We start from the raw sequence: 15,124 nt of genomic DNA on the forward strand, positions 1-15,124 counted from the left end.
TTCTCTGCAATTGAAAATATTTTTATCATACTCTGTGTACTTGGGCAACAAAATGTTTTTCAATGTGTTAACTTTTCCTTACCAAGTATATTAAAATAATTAAATCTAGCATCTCAAGCTCACAGTGTCCCTTCAAATCCACGTTTATTGTCATTTATCTCAACATAGCATCATTAATTTGTTATCATTCCTCATCACATTTGGGTACCAGTGTATCTAATCTTAATATGAAGTCTACTGATGAAACACGTGCATTAGTATGTTAAGTGCTTGTATATTAAGTCTGCTTGTAGCTTATGCAGAAAACAGTGGTCTCTCTGTCATGTGATAGTACCAGTTCCTGCAGCTCCTAGGGGATGTAGTTTACAGTTTGTAAATAAATGCTTCTCAAACCCAAATTGCCAGGTTTATTCCACAAGCAGGTAATGGTTTATTTATTATCCCATGAAGTATTCAGACACGTCTGCAAATTCTTTGCATCAAGTGGACAGAATTTAGCTTGTTGCCATGACCAAATGTGAACATTTTAAATGAGGCTGTGAGAATCAAAAGTCCTCCTGAAAACAGTAAAACTGCTAAAGGTGCAGGTATAAAAAAATGTTATAAAAAAGGCCTGAATCAGACTTGAATCAGGAGAATTTGAATATATCTGATTTCAGGAAACTTTACTTTTTAATCACTTAATGTACTGTATGCAAACTGGATCACAGCTATAAGGCAAAGAAGATGTCCTAATCACCTGAGCGAGTACTCTTTTGGAACTGAAATAAATGACAGTTAAATAGAAGTGTGTTTGCTGTTATTTATTACCACCATCATAATTTCATTAGTATTATTCATTATATCTCTTAAATCTACTAATTGCATTATGACCGTTTGGATTGTAGTGAATGAATTATTCAGTTTTTCTTTGTTAATATTTATCAGTTATCTGAATTAGCTTCAGAATAGTAGGTAAGTAGCATGGCTCACAGATGAAACATTCCCTAAAAACAAGACACTGGACCAGTCTTGTGCTCCGTGATACAATGACTGAATGGTAGCTGAAAACTGTTAGCTCTCAGAGCTGCATGATCTGTTCTCTCAGCTGATACTGCAGGATATGAACTGGAACAATGTGCTTGTAAGGGGTTCCCTGGAAGGGGGCAGATGAGTGGTGAGAGGATTCAGCTGCTTTAGTTATTTTGTATGGCCCTCTGATGATACACAAGGCCAATAGCTCCTACCTAGATCTGAGCCACTTGTGTTCTGTAAGCTCTGCTTTCTCTGCTTCACAGTCTGTGGTGCTACGCAATACCCATCTTGTCTCAGGTCTTCCAACCTGCCTTTGGATTTCTTCACTGTCTGCATTGTGTATCACAGGCTTCATCCTCCCCATAAAACTTTAGAAACACAGCCCTTGCACACCTCTCCTTGAGAAGTGTGTCTCATGTTCTTTTGCACCACAACATTCTGCAGGCTCACCTCCCAGTATTCGTTAGTACAATAAAGAAGTAAATGAAGTAAATCATCCACTGCCACGTTAAATGTTTTCTCTGGCTGCTTATTGATTTACATTATTACAACAAGCTCCAGCATTGTAGGTGAGGTAATGAACAGAGACTTAACAGGACAGTTGCCCAGAGAAGCTGTGGCTGCCCCATCCCTGGCAGTGTTCAAAGCCATGTTGGACGGGGCTTTGAGTAACCTGGCCTAGCGGAAGATGTCCCTGCCTGTGGCAGGGGGCTGGAACTGGATGAGGGTTAAGGTCCCTTCCAACCCAAACCATTCTGTGAGTGTGGTAGCTGCTAAGAGAGGAAGGTGCCGGTGGCCCTGGCAGGAGGGCGGCAGCAGCAGCCCCAGTCAGGGGCAGCGGACAGCGTTCAAGGTAGAGCCGGTGCCACCAGACCCTGTGGCTTGGCGCCACCTGCTGGACGGCCACAGCCGCCGCTGGTCCGCGGCCGGGGCTGACCGCGCGCCCGAGGGTGGGAAGGAGTGCGCACGCGCGGGGCAGCGCGGCAGGCTGTGGCGGCTGCGCAGGAGGCGGCGGTGGCAGTTGCCCTGCCCCCGCTTGGCCGCGTGAGGGGGGTAGTGTATGGTCCCGCCTGGGCCGGGGGGGTGCGTGCTGTGGTGAGATGTTCGTGGCGCGCAGCATTGCTGCGGATCACCGCGACCTCATCCACGATGTCTCCTTCGACTTCCACGGGCGGCGCATGGCCACTTGTTCCAGCGACCAGAGCGTCAAAGTGAGCGAAGGCAGGCGCCGTGCGCGGCTATGGCGGGTGTCGCGGCACGGCCGTGCGTGGCCTACCGGGCTGCCGGGGGTTAGCGCGGGGATGGTGCTGCCGGGCCTGGGCGCAGCCTTTCCCTCGCGGCGGGCGCGGGCCTACGGGAGGGAGGGGCCGTGCCGCCCCCTCCCGCCCGGGGGGGGCAAAGGGCCGCGCTGTGCGCCGCGTCCCGCCGTGGTGTCGGAGGGTGTCGGGGGGCTGTGGGGCCGGGGCTGCTGTGGCACAGTGCACGTTGTTTGTATGTGCGCGTATGGACAAGAGCGTGTAAACATACACCTTCCGTTCTGGCTCGTTGCTGCAAGGGGGGGAAACGCGCTTGGACTGTTGTGGCTGCAGCAGCGCGGCTTGTTTTTGTCCATTCAGCCGAAAGCCTGTGTCTATTTAAGGGCACTAAGGGAAGAAGCTGCAGTTTCATAATAAAGCGCTAGTAAGCCTTCTGACGGTGCCCTGGCAAATTAGGGTGACTGTAAGATAGTGGGAACCTTCATGTTGCATTCCTTTAGAGGGAAAAAAGTAGTAAATGAGAGGTCAGTTGCTTTTTCTAAATTTTTTGCACGTAGTGAAGAGATAGACAAACGTTCAGGAGTGACACAGGTAGATGTGATCAGTGTGATTTGCAGAGAGCAGTCATGTTTTTTGTTAGACTGGGTGAGTGGCTGAGAAAATCACTTCCAGAGAAAGTGGGGAGATTCAGATTAGACATTAGGAAGAAATTCTTCACAGTATGAGGATGGTGAGGCTCTGGCACAAGTTGCCCAGAGAAGCTGTGGCTGCCCCATCGTTGGCAGTGTTCAAGGCCAGGTTGGATGGGGCTTTGAGTAACCTGGTCTGGTGGAAGCTGTCCCTGCCTGTGGCAGGGGGTTGGAACTGAGGGAGCTTTAAGGTCCCTTCCAGCCCAAACATGAAAAATTTGTCAAATGTATGTCAGCCTTAAAAACAAGTGAGCAGCCCCTGCTTCCTGACCACATACTAAAAAGCAGACAACAAACCACCACCAACACAATTGTCCCCCAGAAAGTAAGTCAGAACCTTGTAAGTCTTTGGTCTGGGCTAACTATGCAAAACATGTGGCCTAAAAAGAATGTTCTTAGAGGTGCCAAGAGGTAGGTAGAACACAAAAATTATGTTCTTTAGCAATATAAAGTTACTTTCCAACAGTATCCTTCGTGAGACTGTTAAGTTTTACTCTAACCAGAGTTTTACAACACTTCTAAGTGACAGCAATATGTCTGGTGTAGGCCCCATTCTCACTACAGGAGCCCTACAGAAGAGCAGTTGGGAGAAGTTACAGAGTTAGGCTGCGATGGCAATAACCACGGTTGTACTGCAGATCCAGATTGGCAAAAGTGAGGTGATTTTGGGTAATGTTATGTAGTGAGTGAGCAACGCACAGAGTGAATGCTGGGCTTCCAGAGGTGCCTTTCATCTTGTTACAGTCATGATTGCTTTCACAACTTATCAGAAAAAAAATTATGAAGAACACAAAAGATGTATGGGAAATCAAGAGAAAGGGAGGTTAACTCACCTGTGTGTGGTTACAAGTCAAGGCAGAAGTATTAGAAACAGGCACATGAGCTGTTCTCCCTGAGTTTTTTCTTTGCTCTTCTGCTCTGCCTTTGGGATGTTTGCCTGGAGCCACATCAGGGTTTCTGTGACCAGGTCTCAGTATGCGCTGAGATGAGGAGTGTTGTGTTGTGCTCTACAGAGAAACCAAGTAGTGCGCTCATGGAACAGAGGGAATGTAGTGCTGGGAATTGTCATAGTTTGTCTTCTGTGACTAATGTATTCTTTAAAAAAGACAGCCTACATACAGGAGTGCATTTGGCAGGTGTGTGCCTCTTCTCCCTACCTGCAGTAGGGATATTTTCAGGGTTGAGTGCAGTTGTGTATGAGCCAGATAGAAATGTTCAGTGATGTGTGTGTATGCATACGTGTGCACGTGTGTATTTAATGGCTGTGTTTTGTGGTACTACTTAGTAAGCTTTATGTGCAGGTTGTATGATTGTATTTTGATTTCTCAATAGGTCTGGGACAAAAGTGAAAATGGGGATTGGCACTGCACGGCCAGCTGGAAGGTTTGTATTTATACAACTTACACAGTTATAACCATAATCTCTCCTTGTTTTTTAAAGAAACAGGCTTAGTTTTTGCTTACTTGGAGAGTATAAATATTTTTGTTGTAGATCCTGTTTTTCTCATGATAAAATACTTTTTCTCTGCTTTTTTAAAACATCCCTAATGCCTCTCACTTGAAGCAGAGGCTAGCACACGGTCTTATATTATTAGTACTTTGTTATGTTGGCAGACTTTGTTATCAGGAAACATAGGCGTAACTGGTGTTTAAGGAGCTGGAAAACAGTACTTTGGATTTTAACTGAATATTCGCTTTTTGCATATTGTAAGACTTAAAAAAAAATTAAAAAAGGACAGGAAAAGAATAAAAAGGAAGAGGTCTGGCTATTAAATGTTACAACATCAGACCTTTCCTCCAGAAAAAAACCCAACTTTCTGAGAGCTGTGTCATATAGAGACTCTACTTCATCAGGATAATTAGTGCATTCAGCTTTTGAACTGTCCTTAGCCTTGTATTTAATAGGATGACAATACAGTAATTCCTGTAAAAGGAAATGCAAGTGAAGGATTTGAATTCCCCTTCTCTAAAAACAGGCATCAGGTTAGTTGCGTGAAAGAGGAGTTTCATGTAAATAAAGGAGGAGATAAGTGGTGTTCTGCATTATGCTTTGGAGAAATGCAGGCAAGCTAGAAGTGAGCATGGTAAAGGCTGAAAATTGAAAACAAAGCTGTACTACTTGTATCAAGAGAGAATTTTAATTTGGAACTTAAGTTTGAAGGAGTAATAAGTAATACCTTGAAATACACTTGTGATAATCCCATTCTAACCATTAACTAATAGCAACAAAACTTTGCAGTGCTCGTAGGAATAAACAAATGCCACAGCTGCTGCATGTTAGCTTTGAGCTTTATACAAGAATGTGGGTATCAAAGGAATAGTCTTACTGCTTCCTAGGATTTACTTCCGCTTCTGCAGAAAGTCATAAAAATACATGATCACTTGCGCTAATACACGAAGTGTTTCCCTGTAATGTTTTGGTGTTATCTTGCAGACACATAGTGGATCTGTGTGGCGTGTGACATGGGCTCATCCTGAATTTGGGCAGGTCCTAGCTTCCTGCTCTTTTGATAGAACAGCAGCTGTATGGGAAGAAATAGTGGGAGAGTCAAATGATAAACTCCGAGGCCAGAGTCACTGGGTGAGACTTTAATGCATTAATTACAGTTTCTATATGTTCTCATATAAACAGGTGTATTATGCCTCATTGATTTATTTACATATTGTTAACAGCTGAAGCTTTACACTGTTTAAATTCCAGAATTAAACAGGAGAGTGAACATGAAGGTTGTTCTGAATACCAAGTTACTTTCTGTTCCTGAAAGAGGGAAAGCACCCAGCTCCTGTCTCTTTATATAAAGCCTTGATGTTGCCAATTTTTTGTTACTTTGTGGCAATATTCCAGTCTAGAGTAACTATTTCTAAAGCATTTGGGGAAGACATTAAATGGCTGCATTCAGGCTAATTGGTGACACTACTTCCTTCGTAAGATGTTCCCTGGTAAATAACATGCAGACATGAGTGTCCATCTACAGTAGCATTAAAGTTGTGAGGTGTTTCTTCTGTGAGAAGAGCTCATTTGAAACTGTCTCACACTGTTCTTTTTCATCTTTCAAATGATAGGTCAGGCCTTGGGAGGAAATAGTTTGCTGGGAAGTGGATGTTCTGGGTAGCATTTCATCAAAGGAATTGTAGATCTAAACAGGTTATTTTGTAGTTATTCTTCATGCATAATCTTGTATAACTCAGTACACTATTCCTGCCTCTGATGTTTTGGTTTAGGTTGCTAAAATATCTGCAGCTTTTTCTAACATTAAAACACATAGTTGTGAAGTGTTGGGTTGTGGGGACCTTTGGCACCCAGTGGGGTATGAAGGTTGACTCCCATGTGTACGAGGCAGTTGTGATACATAGTTTTCAGCTCAAACTCATGTTTGCTTGGCAGAAGAGACAGCTGGAAAAACACATTTACAATTTTTTCCTCTTTAACCCTAGCTAACCTTCCTATCAACTGTCTGCTGTATTCACCCATGCCCTTATCAGAAATATCTGTTTTGATGCTTCTATTGGACAATACTTCATGGTAAAATTCAGCAGCACCGATGAAATTAGAAAGTGGCACTCCTGCAATTAATATAGTCACCAGTAAGAATGAACAGGACATTTTCAAACTGCCTGTGGCCAATGTTCTTATTTTATGCTTGTGTTATGTGGTTGTTGTGGTTTTGGATTGCTTTTTTTCATTCTTGAAGAACGTAGTCTGAACGATTTTCTGGTACCAGAGCTTTGATACCATCACAAGTATATTTCTTGATGTTTGAAACTGCATCAGTGCAGGATCTGTCATATCTCCAGTTCATTGGTATATAAAAATGGAATTTTTTTTTGTTCTTGGTGGAAGAAATAAGTGATCCTATGAAGTGGTGTTGTCAGACTTTCATTAGCCTTCCTTAGGGAATAAATATTTGATGGGAATTTCTAACATTTCCTTCAAGACTGTCTACCTTTTTTTGCAGGTAAAGAGGACCACTCTAGTAGACAGTAGGACATCTGTTACAGATGTGAAGTTTGCTCCCAAGCATATGGGTCTTATGTTAGCAACCTGTTCAGCAGATGGTGTTGTAAGGATTTATGAAGCTCCAGATGTGATGAATCTCAGTCAGTGGTCACTGCAGCATGAAATCTCATGTAAGCTAAGCTGCAGTTGTATTTCTTGGAATCCCTCAAGGTATGTAATTACAACTGTAGGTTTTGCTTTGTGACTATTTAAGTAGAAGATCCAAAGAGCTAGTCTTGAGATTTTGTAGAATTAATCATAAAACATGAATGGAGAAGCCTGAGCTTACAGTACTTGCATCTGAAAGAAAGGTGCTAACTTTTATTTTAATAAAGCAAGTTTGGCAGAGCCAGAGAAGTGTTACAAGAAATCCCCTGTGATCTGTGAGGAAATATTCACAGCTTAATTATTTTTAGCAACTAATAAGGTAGCATTCTTTATATATCCCACTAAACTTAAGTGGGATTTACATAAGAGCAAGTGTTTATAATGGGACAATTCCTATCTCTTCCTTAATCAAGGCATTGCAATAGCTAATAATTTTGACAGCTCTAGTAAGGACATGCACCTTTGCCAATGCGAGAGTCCTAGGAGCCACAAGAGTCTTGCTGGCACAAATATAAAGTCTAAGAGTTGTTCTTTTAGTTCTATCCCCAGGGGCTCAATGATACACTTAACCTTCTTGAACAGGAAGGAATCACAGAGGAGTTCGATTGGGTAGTCCCCACCCAGAAGAATAGGAATATGCAAAAGTTCTCCTTTGCTTTCCATCTCGTGTTCTCCCCCAGCAATAACAGGAAGGGAATAACCATTCAGGGCTGAACTGCTTTGGATTGTGTTTGTCCAGAGGCACTTAATCGCCTTCCCCGTAGACATAGTGGGCTGTGTCCTGCTGATCCAGTTACTCTTCTGTTCATTAGTAGTGCTGAGGGTTCGTAGTACAGGCTGTCACTTTAGTGCATGGGAGGGACCTAAGAGTTGGTTTAAAAACTAGAACTTATCTATATTTAGCTTTTCTAATCTTCCAAAACCGTAATGAAATTCCACAAAATCAGTCATTAAAAGTAGTGCAGAGAATGCAGTCTCTGCCATGAAACTTGTGACAAATACTTGGCTGCAGATACATATATAAAATCAGTTTTACCCTGGGAGCATCACTTTGAATTGTTGAATAATGTTCCTTAATGATTTTACCCTAGTGGGTGTGTAAAATGGAGCTGAATAGCACCTACTCATGTTCCTTGTGATTCCCCCGTGTTGTGATTTATTTTTTTGTTGTTGTAACAGTTTTGTTTTCTGTATAGGTAATATGTCTGAAATTTAAGAAAACTGGCTTGGAGTACTTTCTGTGGAATCATTTGTTAATATAACAGTGTTTATTTTCACTTTTTAGCTGTCGAGCACATTCTCCAATGATAGCTGTAGGAAGTGATGACAACAGTCCAAATATATTGGCTAAGGTTCAAATTTATGAATACAATGAAAACACCAGGTATGCTAAATCACAATGAATAACATTTGTGGAATCTTAAAGTCGTTTGTAATATATGGCCTTCTATTCTTGTCATTAGACGTGGAGTAGTAAATAATAATACCTTGATTCTGTCTCTGAGCCATTGGATGGGAAAGGAGAGGGAGACCTCAGAATGGTAACTGGTGATAACAGATACTGGTAATTTTGTCTTGTCTCAGTATTGTTTCCAGCATTTTAAAGGGAGAGTTGTTTCTGCTTCTGCTAATTTATATGCTTAATTTTTCACAAGGAATTAATAGGGCAAAGTTGAAATTTGCATCGTGTTGCACAAGGCCCTGTTTTGTTTAAGGCAACCTTAAAATGCATATTTATGCTGACAGACTGTCTTGTGGATTTACTAGTGTTCTGTCACAGTTCTGTTTGTGCAGTTAGGAATTCACCAGAAAAGGTGAGGAAGCTTGTGAACAACCACTTTTGATTAAATGATTACAGAAAACTTGTGTTTCACTCAGGGTGATTGGTGTGGGAAAGGAGCCAAGGTGTTCTGTGAATTTGTGCCTGGCTTCAGACAATGTTCTCTGTGCATTAACAGTAAAAAAAAGAGTTCTTGTAATTTACCTGGTGGTAAATAAGAAAGTGGAATACATGTTTACTGTATAGCGCAGGAGGCCAATAGTGGTCTGCTTACAAGCACAGAAAATACAGTAAGTTGAGATACAAATTGCTCTTAGATTTGTGAACGGAAGAATCTTTATTTCCCTTTTCCAGCTCTAAACAAAAAAAGTTCTTTCTACTGGAATCCTTGTTTTGTTGTATGATTTAGCATACTGTTTGTGGTTACTGTGTCTGATGTCTTCAATTTCTGAAAAAATCAGCTTGTAATTATTACTTAAATTTATTTTAAGAAAATGTTAGTTTTGCAAGTCTCATCGTGTATACAAGCCCCTTTTCCTTGTTTCACTCTGGTTTATGTAATTTGCATTACTGGCAATTTTCATGGCATTCAAGGTTAATTTCTTATGCTGTACAGGAAATATGCCAAAGCAGAAGCTCTGATGACAGTCACAGATCCTGTACATGATATTGCCTTTGCTCCAAATCTTGGAAGATCCTTCCACATCTTAGCTGTGGCAACCAAAGATGTCCGAATTTTCACACTAAAACCTCTAAGGTGAGTTCAAAAGAAAGATGGTTTGGTATGATGTGGTGCATACTGTATAGTCTCTTTTAAGTGTGAAGCAAAAGTAGTCATCTGTGCAGGAGTGTGTTTTAGCAGCCTCATTTTTAAGATTACAAGATTGTGAGCAAGTCTATAATTTTGTCTGAATGCTTTGTAACATTCCTAATTTAGTAACAATTGAAATATAAATCCCCTTGAAAGATGTCCTTTTTTTGCCATCATGTTTAAGCCCCCATCTTTGAACAGCTGTGTGAAGAACTGTCACTTTTCTCTTAAACAGGAAAGAATTAACTTCATCTGGAGGATTAACAAAATTTGAAATTCATATTGTGGCCCAGTTTGATAATCATAACTCCCAGGTGTGGCGAGTGAGCTGGAATATTACAGGCACAGTGCTTGCTTCCTCTGGTGACGATGGCTGTGTCAGGCTCTGGAAGGGTAAAACCACTATCTGAAATACATGAGCTTTGTAGTATGCTAAATAGACTTAAAAATTTTACTCCAAAATAATATCATAGTAAAAGTTTGTTTTAGATTTGTCAATGATAGCTTTTTATATTTCTAAATAACTTTTTGTGCTGGAACATCTGCATGATTTAGGCTGCTGTGAATTGTTGTCACTGTACCCTCACATTGTTTTATTAGATTAGAGCTATGTAAAGTTGTAATTTCTAAAATTACTGCATTATTATCTTTGCTTGCTGCCAAACTCAGAAAACCTACATTCAGTGTTGGTGTTCAGTCAAACTGACTTTTTTCTGTTTAAATTTCCAAAAGCAACAACAAACAACAGTGGTGGTTTCCTCAAAAGTTCTCTTTTGTTTCTCAGTATTTTAAAAATGAAATTCATTCTTGCTACTGAACAAAACTGAGCTTGAAGTCATGGGTAGGCAGAGAATGTCAGACAGCTGAAACATCATAGTTGTATCGAAAGCTTAGCTTCAGAAGAGAAACTAACAGTGTTTATATATCTGTATTTGCAGCTAATTACATGGACAACTGGAAGTGTACTGGTATACTGAAAGGTAACGGGAGTCCAGTGAATGGTAGTTCTCAGCAGGGAATTTTTAATGCCTCTCTAGGTTCTGCCAATACAAGTCTACAGAATTCACTAAATGGATCATCTGCCAGCAGGTAGGTTCATTAGTAGGGAGACTGAATTTCCGCAAGTAGTTTCTGAATCTTCCTAATTTCATTTAGCTTTCATGTTTGTTTTATGACAGTTTTGTTGTTTTTTTTTTTTTCAAGTGCAATGTCATTTATATGAATACTTGTACAAGCTTTTCTGGTTTTGCTCTGTGGTGGTGTCTGTTATGCCAGTGTTAAGAGAAACATGAACAAAACTATAAGCCATACTGAATCAAGGAGAAACATCATCATACCACTGTGTGACTGCCCTGTTGTTTCTGATAGGTGTTTAAAAGTGAAGCAAAACCACCAGCAACAAATTCTGCTTTTCACTGGGATAACGTAGCAGAAAGGAAGGAGGAAAACATGGTTCTTCATGTAGGGTTTCAACAATCATATGCTAGCGTTGGTGTACTTGCATTTTTGCAGGTGTAACATCATAGAATCATAGAATAGTTAAGCTTGGAAAGGACCTTGAGATCATCTAGTTCCAACCCCCCTGCCATGGGCAGGAACACCTCACATTAAAACATGTCAGTTGATAAAAGTTTGGTTGTGTTTTGTTTTGTTTTTTGGGTGGTTTTTTTTTTCTTCCTCATGGCATTATTGCAGATTAATTTGCTTTCTCGATTTTTACTCTGTAATAATTGCTGTTTAGAAGGTAAATTTAACTGCCTCTTCTGAACACCATTTTAATTTGTTCACATCACAATCTAAAAATACAGTGAGCCCTGCGTTTGTGTGGCGGAGCGTGTACACCACCTTTGCCGGATATGTCCTTATGTTAAGGACTATATTTGGCCAAATGCCATAGCCGCAGCTTCCAAGTCTTGTGGCCAACTTTATTTACTTACATTTTTTCCCAAAGCCTTGCAATAACCTGCATTACCATCCATATGCAGCTACTAATACTAAAATTTTACTGTTTAAATTGCTGACCTGTTAGGTATTATGAGAGTTTGCTTTTGGAGGGTAGAAGTATTTGCCCTGCCTCTTTCAGCAGTCAATCCTGAATGGCAGTTCTGGCTTCCAGATCCCTGCCTGCACTGAGCAGGGAAGGGCTCTCACATTTTCCCCACAAGATAAATGGGAGAGCAAGAGGTGGTAATGAGCTAAGTCTCTAGCAAGAAGGGAGGCCAAAAAATGCTGAAATGCAGTCCTGTCTTGGAAATGCGTCATCCAAAGCTATGTAACTGTATTTTCTTGAGCTCCCATAGAGAGATACCGACTATTTTATACCTCTTTAACAGAGGGTGTAGTTTCACAATCTTACCTAAGACTGTGGTGCTGCCAGCAATGATACCCTACCCTACCTACCCCACTGGCTGCTCTTCTCTCCCTGGAGTTGGTAGTGAGCCTTTGTGAAACTGAAACTTCCAGTATTATTTTAGACTTCTCCTATTGCTCTTTTGAAAGTGGTTTTGTGTTTTTTTTTTTTTAAATTTTGTTTTGCTTTTCTTTTTAATAAATAGCTCTTGGCTCCAATTTGGAATTAACATTTTATTACAGAATTCAGTCTGTGGCTTCGGCATTTCAAAATGTATGGTGTCTTGTCCTAGGATTGAGCCTTACTGTAAAAATTAGTTATACGTAATCATTTTGTCTTGAATTGTGTAAGCACAGTTGCTAACTTCTGGTTTAGTGTGTTAACAGCTATAGTAAAGATTTCTGTGCTGACATTTGACTAAATTGATATGCTACACAGAATTTATTTTGTCTGTGATTGTAAATACTATGTTTCAGTGTCTATATCTTTAAACATTTAAATGAGGTAAGGAGAAGCATAGGCAGAGCTGAAAAACTGTAGAAGTACAATCATGAAACTGGAGTTGTAATCAGAACAGTTTCATAACGAATGGTGTAGACTGTTGGAAAATAGCTCAGAAGGGCTGTATTGTTATGTTGATGTAATTGTGTGTCTAGATTTATGATACAATTTCCATTCTCCATTTGTATTATGTCCTTTTTAACAGAAAGCAGAGCTGATACCAAGCTAACTGGAGTAACTTTGGTGTTTTGCTGCTTGTTGCATGCACACAGGAATGGAAACCGAACTCCTTTTTCCCTTCCCCAACGCCGTTTGACCTCTCCCAAGACACCAGCACCTGCTAACTACTAAATGCTATTCAGAAAGCCTTTTTAAAACACCTCGTGTACGTTTTTTTGTACTAGGCTGTACAGTTTGATACTGTTGGAGCTCCTGATAGAAAAATACATGGAGAGGCTTCTTGTTTGGAAAAAAAACCCACGCCAAGCAACCCAAACCCAAAACTTCCATCTAAACATTTTTTTTTAAGTTTGTCAAATTAAAAGGCTAGTTCATAACTAAAAAATTAGATTTTTTGTCCTTGATTGGGATGGGAGGAGGGAAGTAACTATTAAAGTAATTTTTGTTAAAATTGTTTTGAGAAATAATGTTTTGCATTTCATAGTGTTCAGCATTTGATTAAGATTCTTAAACATGCCAAGTTTGTAACTGCTATGTAATACATGCAACTGTTAGTTTGAAAGGATTAAGAAAATTGTGTTTTGACAACTGTACAGATGCTAGCTTTTAATAGTTTGGTATTGCTTCATTTGTACCTTAGTATGACTTCAAATAAATGTTCTTTAAGTACTGTCATACTTTCGTTATCCTAAGAAAAGTACTCTTTCTGATATGTATTTGTACATTACTATGGTAGCAATTCCATGGATTAACTGCAATTCTCTAAACATAGTGTCCTAAAAAACACAAACACTTGAGCCATACAAAGACTGAAACCAAAATGCAGCTTTTTGTGAATTGCCCCATAATTTCATTAATCATACAGATGTTTCTTTATGTAAGTCTGCAGAACTGTAAACAAGACAGAAAACATCTGTAGGTATGTGATGTAGTTAAACTAAAATGCACGAGTATTACGGGTAAGTTCTAATAAATACAACAGAAAAATGACACGAAATGGCAGAATTCCAAGTCTTGCATTCACCAAGAATCTGAAATTTCCTCTGAGGATTTTGCATAATATGTAAATACATGCAAAGACTGTATCTCACTGAAAGCAGTTATTCTCTGTAAATGTATATTATGAAATTCAAAGTATTGTAAAAACTATGTTTTTACTTCTATCCAGAAGTGCTGTGAAGTTAATCTGAATTAGATGCATATGCAGAAAATGTACCTAGACAATATTTAATGTATACTTTGTCGCAAATGAAGCGTTACTAAAAGCTCTGTTACAAAATCACAAGAGTTACTGGAGAATGAAAGCCTGTTCATAGCTGTGCTACACCATCCTTTTTCCAAAGCAATCTGTTCTGTATAAATGTATACTAGGATTATTATTATGGTATTTTTTTTCTATGAATTTCAGTGGGAAAAGACTGTATTATTTTCCTTTAAAGAACAGTTTCCAGATTTGTCTTGTTTTGAATTACAAGCCTTGATTTCTGCTATTATGTTCTATTGGTTTTGGCATGGATATATACTAAAGCCTTTTGGTTTGGTTTTATTTTTTCCAGCATGTGTTCTCCCCTTTGGTTCTCCTTGTATTTACTACCTTTCTCTTTTTCTTGTTTTGTTTTTTGTTTGTTTTGTTTTTGTTTTGGTGTTTTGTTCCTTTCTTAATTGTTTCAGGTATTTCTTTCCCCCTCTGGATTCCCCACGGGCTGGATCGAGATGGTCCGGTCATGCCCAGCTCCTTCCTCCTCCTCCTCTGATTGAGCACTCTTGTGATGCTGACACTGCCAACCTCCAGTATCCTCACCCTCGCAGACGATGTGTATCTCGGCCTCTTAATCTATTACCTGAGAATGAAGGGGTTTAACATGTTACTTTAAACTCGGAAGGGCCTTATTCTGGTGTTTGTGAATGCTTCCATTTCTAGCTGCCTTTGTATTTCTTCTCATGTACAGAAGATTTTAAAAAACTTGGGGACTTTGTGCATGTTTTGCAAACCAAGCTACAATGTTTGGACCATGTTAATTATGTATCAAAGGAACATTTTGATCTGTACCCTTTGAACTATGGCAACACATACAAACAGTATTAGCCATGAGCTATTTACAGAGTAGCTGACTTCATGTGCCCGTCTTTTTTTTTCTTCCTTTTTTCTTTTTTTTTTTAATCAGCTCATTATGGGTTGATTTTTTTTCCTTTTTTGTATATTACACCAACAAATGTGAAATGTATTTATAGATTCTCAAAATTAAACATGCCTTCATGAAATTCTTGAGAGCCAAAGGGTGATAACTGGATCACCTCCCAAAAGCAAAACTGTTCCTGTGTATACTGCGGCAAAATAATTTGAAGTGGTTGGTTACTTAAAAATTTTCCATCTTGCTGTATAAATATTTAAATTTTATAATTGTGATTGCCTAATAAAGTTATTCTAAAAGCTCTTTA

General features: G+C 39.7%; 1 protein-coding gene across 3 annotated transcripts; it reads left to right on the forward strand.

The window, feature by feature from the left end:
- Nucleotides 1–2,020: 2,020 nt before the first annotated feature.
- SEH1L (SEH1 like nucleoporin) lies at nt 2,021–15,124 on the forward strand. Of its 3 annotated transcripts, none has more exons than XM_031052924.2 (9): nt 2,021–2,225; nt 4,292–4,342; nt 5,393–5,539; nt 6,915–7,126; nt 8,349–8,447; nt 9,460–9,600; nt 9,890–10,047; nt 10,593–10,743; nt 12,711–15,124. In XM_031052924.2, the coding sequence occupies exons 1-9, from the start codon at nt 2,115–2,117 to the stop codon at nt 12,721–12,723; spliced, it is 1,083 nt and encodes a 360-aa protein (XP_030908784.1). In that variant the 5' UTR covers nt 2,021–2,114; the 3' UTR covers nt 12,724–15,124. The 3 variants fall into 3 exon arrangements, with proteins under 3 accessions (XP_030908784.1, XP_030908783.1, XP_005153518.1); XM_031052923.2 differs by having other exon boundaries at nt 12,778–15,124; XM_005153461.3 differs by having other exon boundaries at nt 14,357–15,124.

The sequence above is a fragment of the Melopsittacus undulatus genome, chromosome 1 (assembly GCF_012275295.1).
Source record: "Melopsittacus undulatus isolate bMelUnd1 chromosome 1, bMelUnd1.mat.Z, whole genome shotgun sequence".
Classification (NCBI taxonomy): Eukaryota; Metazoa; Chordata; class Aves; order Psittaciformes; family Psittaculidae; genus Melopsittacus; species Melopsittacus undulatus.